Raw genomic sequence first — 5,477 nt, 5'->3', positions numbered from 1 at the left:
TGTGTGTGTGTGTGTGTGTGTGTGTGTGTGTGTGTGTGTGCGCGCGCGCGAGAGAGAGAGAGAGAGAGAGAGAGAGAGAGAGAGAGAGAGAGAGAGAGAAAGTGTGCGTGTCATTGACGTTTCACGTATCGAGGCGACACGACATTCAAACCCCACCCCGCTGCAGCTGCTGCTGCCGCCCACCCTCGCGTCGCCACCCCTCCCCTCCCCTCCCCTCCACCTTCTCCCCCCACGCAGCCATAGCCCTAATGCCCTTTAAATAAACTTGCCAGTTCGCGAGGTGCTGCGTGGAGCCATAAAATTAACTGCCTATTGTATGTGTGGCGGGCCGCGGCGGCGCCCGCGCGGCGCTTGACAGCAAAAACTTTCAAATGGTGGCTGGTGTTGCTGCTGCTGCTGTTGGGGCCAGCATGACAGGTTGGCACGGGCTACGCTTTGAACCCTGAAATCCCAGGCCGAAATAGAAACTCAAACTCACCGGTATGTTTCGTCTGCTCGTCGTGGTCGTCCGCGCCGGCGTCATTAATGTCGTATTACTACCTGGCATGGCTAATGGTGGCGATAGCATCGCCCCGGCCGACCCCTGCCCGCCCCTGCCGCTGCCGCCCGACGCATTATATTCGCCACTTTTGCGTGATAGACGACGGATAGGCAGATAGATAGATAGACGGACCGGGGTGACGTGGATAGAACCACACGCGGCCTGTGTAGACAAGAGGCTCTATCTCCAGCCCCCATCGCGAACCTTCTCCCTTCCTCTCCCTCTCTCTCCCCGGACCTCTCCGCGTTCGCTGCTCTTGCTGCTCTTTGAGGCGGTGGTGCGATACCGTGCGGTGCGGCCGGCCGAAAGCGTCGTTTCATCGCTCTTCTCTCTCGCACCCGTGCGGGACGCCCCGTGAGTGCGACAGAGACAGAGCGACGAGACGACGCGGCCTGCATGGTGCCTGCATGGTGCCTGCATGGTGCCGCCTGGTCCGGGACCCCTGCGACTGTGTACCCCGGAGCGGCAAGTGCAACCAGCAGCCGACCGGGGACTAACTTGGGGACCAACGGGGACCCTCCGTAAGCCAGTGGACATCGGCGTCTGTGCTCCCTTACAGTGTAGGATAGAAAGTCCCGCAGTACAGAGCGGCGTAGCTTGATTGCCTACCCTCGTAAGGGGAACAGACGCCTGCTGGGTAGGCAGTCCCGCCACGCAGCAGTGTTCTACGGGACTGCCTACCCGCCAGGTGCCTGTGCCCCTTACGGTGTGGGGTAGGCAGTCCCGCCACACAGCTATGTTCTACGGGACTGCCTACCCGCCAGGCGCCTGTGCCCCTTACGGTGTGGGGTAGGCAGTCCCGCCACACAGCTGCGTTCTACGGGACTGCCTACCCGCCAGGCGCCTGTGCCCCTTACGGTGTGGGGTAGGCAGTCCCGCCACACAGCTGCGTTCTACGGGACTGCCTACCCGCCAGGCGCCTGTGCCCCTTACGGTGTGGGGTAGGCAGTCCCGCCACACAGCTGCGTTCTACGGGACTGCCTACCCGCCAGGCGCCTGTGCCCCTTACGTGTGGTAGGCAGTCCCGCCACACAGCTGCGTTCTACGGGACTGCCTACCCGCCAGGCGCCTGTGCCCCTTACGGTGTGGGGTAGGCAGTCCGCCACACAGCTGCGTTCTACGGGACTGCCTACCCGCAGGCGCCTGTGCCCCTTACGGTGTGGGATTGGAGTCCCGCCACACAGCTGCGCTCGGGACTCCTACCCGCCAGGGGGCTGTCCCGTTACGGTGTGGAGAGGCAGTCCCGCCGCGCAAGCTGCGTTTTACGGGACCGCCCAAACCGCCCGCCGGTGGTTGTAGGAGCCCCCCTGCAGCCTCCCACGGGACTCCCTAGCCGCCGGGGAGCACTTTTTTCAACTCTGTCTTTTTCTTATGTAACCCTGGCGGCGGCCCCACCGACCCACCCCCCCGCCCAAAGGGCCCGAGTCATTCAAAGAACGAGGCGTGGGAAAAGCGGGCGTCCGAATCGTCTTCGTCGCGCAAGTCGATCCGCACGCATGGGCGGGCCAAACCCCGGGAGAAGGCGGGCAAGGCCGGGGCAAAGCCCGCCGGGGGTTTTAAAGGCGCGGCAGGGGCTGCCGGGGGGTCCCGGAGGCCGCCGGGCATGGCCTGTCTCTCTGCACCCCTGGGGTTGGGAAATGGGGGCGAGAAACAGGGCCGGGGACGGGGGCCCTCCCGGGGCCGCAAATCCCACGTGGGCGGGCCACCGCGGGGGGAAGGCGGGGGAAGGCGAGGGAACTTTCCGGCGCGGCGCAGGGGGTGGGGAGGGGGTGAGGGGCCGCCAGCGGAGGCCCGGGCATGCAAGGGGTTTACTGAGGTTTCGGGCCAGGATACCACGCGTCATATGCAACGTGGTGAGGACCAGGGGAGCAAAGCGGCGCGGCGCATTCGGGGTGGGGTCTTATTCCAGTACAGCGTTGAAAGTGCGCGTTTATGTGTCGGCAGCCGGGAAAGGTCAAGGTTTTGAAGAGTACCCCCATCATTTCGGGTGAATTACTTTTCCAAACACCGTTTGGGGTGCTATGTTTTTCCCAAACTTTTTGAAAAATATTTTGGGTTTTCCTATCCAGCGGGGTCTATGCTCCCAGTAAAGGGCCCTGGGGGGGCTAATGCCGGCTAGTACGCCCTTGGGGCTAATAGCAGATACGTTATCGCTAATCCCTATCGCACCAGGACATGTCAGCCCGACGCGCCCTGCTTCGCCCTGCTCACAGTGTACACAGCCACGCGGCCAGGACGGCAGGGGTGGTTTTTCCCGCCTAGGAAACCGAACAAAACTTGCTGGGGGTGATTTTTTTCCGCCGGGGAAACCGAGGAAAACTTGCTTTACTAACGGTTTGTCCTCTTCTCCCCCAGCATGCTCCGCTTCGGCCTGTCCGAGATCCCCGTCAAGATGGAGTCCCTGGACTCCGACCACGACCAGTCCGACATGGAGGAGAGCTTCCTGGACATGGACGAGCTGGCCCTGGAGGAGCTCCGCGGCGCGCTGGACAGCAGCCACAGCAGCCACGAGAGCTGCATGAGCGGCGCGAGCTCGGAGGGGCAGGACATGGCGTCCTTCGGGGACGCCAAGCCCGCCAAGGCGCGCCGGGCCGGCACGCGCACCAGAAGGACCAGGCCCAAGAGCCCCACGCAGGTAAGAAAGCGGGCCCGCTTCCGTTTTTGAAATTAGTCCACTCTGGAGCGCACTAAGTTCGTCCTTGCTCGGCAGGTCCTCCGGCTGAAGCGGTGCCGCCGGATGAAGGCCAACGACCGCGAGCGCAACCGCATGCACCTCCTGAACGAGGCGCTGGACCGCCTGCGCTGCGTGCTGCCCACCTTCCCGGAGGACACCAAGCTCACCAAGATCGAGACGCTGCGCTTCGCGCACAACTACATCTGGGCCATGTCGCAGACGGTGCAGTCCATGCGCGAGGGCCGCACCGCCACGCCCGTCACCCTGAGCGTGGGCAACGTGACGGTGACGGTGGGCGGCGACGCGGGCAACATGATCACCTCGACGAGCGGCAGCTGCGCCATCGCGCAGCAGCGCCGCGCCGGCCCGCACCAGTTCATGCCGTACAGCCCGATGGGGGACATGGCCGGCCTGGGCTACCTCCCCGACAACCAGGACCACCTACAGCAGATGTCTCCCGCGCGGAGCCCCTACACGCTGGACGAGGGCTCCAACCACTTCGGCAGCCCCTGCAAGCCGGACAGGGTTTCGACGCCTCAGTACGGCAGTCCCTGCAAGGTGGACCAGGTGCCAACCCCCCATTTCGGCAGCCCCTGCAAGACGGATGCCGTTTCGATTTCGACCCCGCACTTTGGCAGTCCCGTCAAGTCTGACGGCGTTTCAACCCCCCACTTCGGCAGCCCCGTCAAGTCCGACGGAGTCCCGAGCCCCCACTTCGGCAGCCCCGTCAAGTCCGACGGAGTCCCCAGCCCTCACTTCGGCAGCCCCGTCAAGTCCAACGGAGTCCCCAGCCCCCACTTCGGCAGCCCCGTCAAGTCCGACGGAGTCCCCAGCCCTCACTTCGGCAGCCCCGTCAAGTCCGACGGAAGTTCCACTCCACTGTACGGCAGCCCCTGCAGACTGGCCGGCTCCCCGACGGAGCCGTCGCCGCACCAGGTCCACGCCGGCCTCGGCCTCGGCGAGTCCTTCGGCGCGTTCGGCGACGTGGACGAGTCCCTGATGCACTACGGCTCGTACTACCCGCAGCACCACGGCCTGCACGACCTGCAGCACGCAGGCAGGTTCAGCAGCCACCCAGCCATGCTGTTCAGGGCCAGCATGCAGCGGACGGCGGCGCTGCGGTGATGCTCTCGCCGCGGGTTGCCAACAATTCATAGTCCCCAGTTAGAGACTGTCCCGTCGATGCCTGTCAAACCCACGTCAATTTAAGTCTAATTTTGATCACAAACTAGAGGGAAAATCGAAGTTTGTCCGTCGGTTTGACAAAAGGGGTTGTATCGCGTTGTTGGTTCAATGTGAGCTCCGCTAGCGCTGCTAGTACGGATGCATTTCTGCCATTCAGCATCATTAGGAGTCCGTCATGGGAAGAAAGGTTGTTGCATCGGACAAGACGCTGCAAAATGTATGGAATTAAGCATAATCTATAGTGCTTGTTTAATTGTGATATACGTGTACCAAAGCATAGACGTTTATTGGCTTGGTTACTTTTACAGGAAGTAGCGTGCCCTAAGTTTAGTTATTTCTGGGTATATTTAATAATAAAATGTACAGAAAGAGTGCAGTATTTTGAAGCCGTAAGTCGTTACTTCAGGAAAAACCTACATTAAGAAAATTGTAAATGAATTTTTTTTAAAAGCATTTACTTTCCAAGGCGTGTGAGAACTTCTTCTATATTTTTCTTGTTTTATGAATGTTTCTCCATTCGAACAGCTGTAATTTCAAATCTCCAGCGGCTAAGATACTTAATGTTTGTAAAAGATGTCATTGACGGCGTAACTATTTCATTTATTTTGTCTAGTCATATTGTATAAGTGCGAAATCAAATAAGTGCATAGAGTGAATATTTTTTGAATATGTGTTGCATTATTCATTGTTAAAATAAAACCATAATTTTATACACTTTCGTTTCTGTCCCTGCTTGCATATCCTTCACTCAAACGCGACGAGCAAAATATCAGCCACAAAACCTGAAAGGCGCAGTTGCCGCAGTTGTTTTTTCCTCTCATCTTCATTCTTTTAGAATGCCCTGTTTGTAACACGAGTACTCTGTGCGGCGCGTCGACCGGCGCGGCCTGCTGTCCATCGGACAAACGAGGGATGATCCCTGCAGATCAAACACACAACCGCATCTACTGCCTCCACAGCCTCGGGCGACAGCCTCGCATGTCTCACATGTACCAGCGCTGTGCAGTGCAGGAGCACTCTGCGCACCAGCGGCACCAGCGGGCCGAGCCTGGCCATGCCCTGCAGCCAATCATCCCC

At 60.1% G+C, this 5,477-nt stretch overlaps 1 protein-coding gene across 1 annotated transcript; it reads left to right on the top strand.

Annotated features, from left to right (window-relative positions):
- The first annotated feature begins 2,778 nt into the window (after positions 1-2,778).
- Positions 2,779-5,071, top strand: LOC117643489 (neurogenic differentiation factor 4-like). The gene is made up of 2 exons (XM_034382412.1): positions 2,779-3,176; positions 3,252-5,071. Exons 1-2 carry the CDS (start codon positions 2,898-2,900, stop codon positions 4,338-4,340), a joined length of 1,368 nt encoding a protein of 455 aa, XP_034238303.1. The 5' UTR covers positions 2,779-2,897; the 3' UTR covers positions 4,341-5,071.
- The last annotated feature ends 406 nt before the right edge of the window (positions 5,072-5,477 follow it).

Source organism: Thrips palmi, unplaced genomic scaffold, assembly GCF_012932325.1.
Source record: "Thrips palmi isolate BJ-2018 unplaced genomic scaffold, TpBJ-2018v1 HiC_scaffold_17, whole genome shotgun sequence".
Classification (NCBI taxonomy): domain Eukaryota; kingdom Metazoa; phylum Arthropoda; class Insecta; order Thysanoptera; family Thripidae; genus Thrips; species Thrips palmi.
Note: the sequence above shows the minus strand (reverse complement) of the source record. Positions and strands in the feature narration are given on the sequence as shown.

Excerpts from the sequence above, each read along its gene's own strand:
- LOC117643489 (XM_034382412.1), top strand. The coding sequence starts at position 2,898 with ATGCTCCGCTTCGGCCTGTCCGAGATCCCCGTCAAGATGGAGTCCCTG. Across the intron at positions 3,177-3,251 it reads GGCCCAAGAGCCCCACGCAG|GTCCTCCGGCTGAAGCGGTG; the intron begins GTAAGAAAGCGG and ends CTTGCTCGGCAG.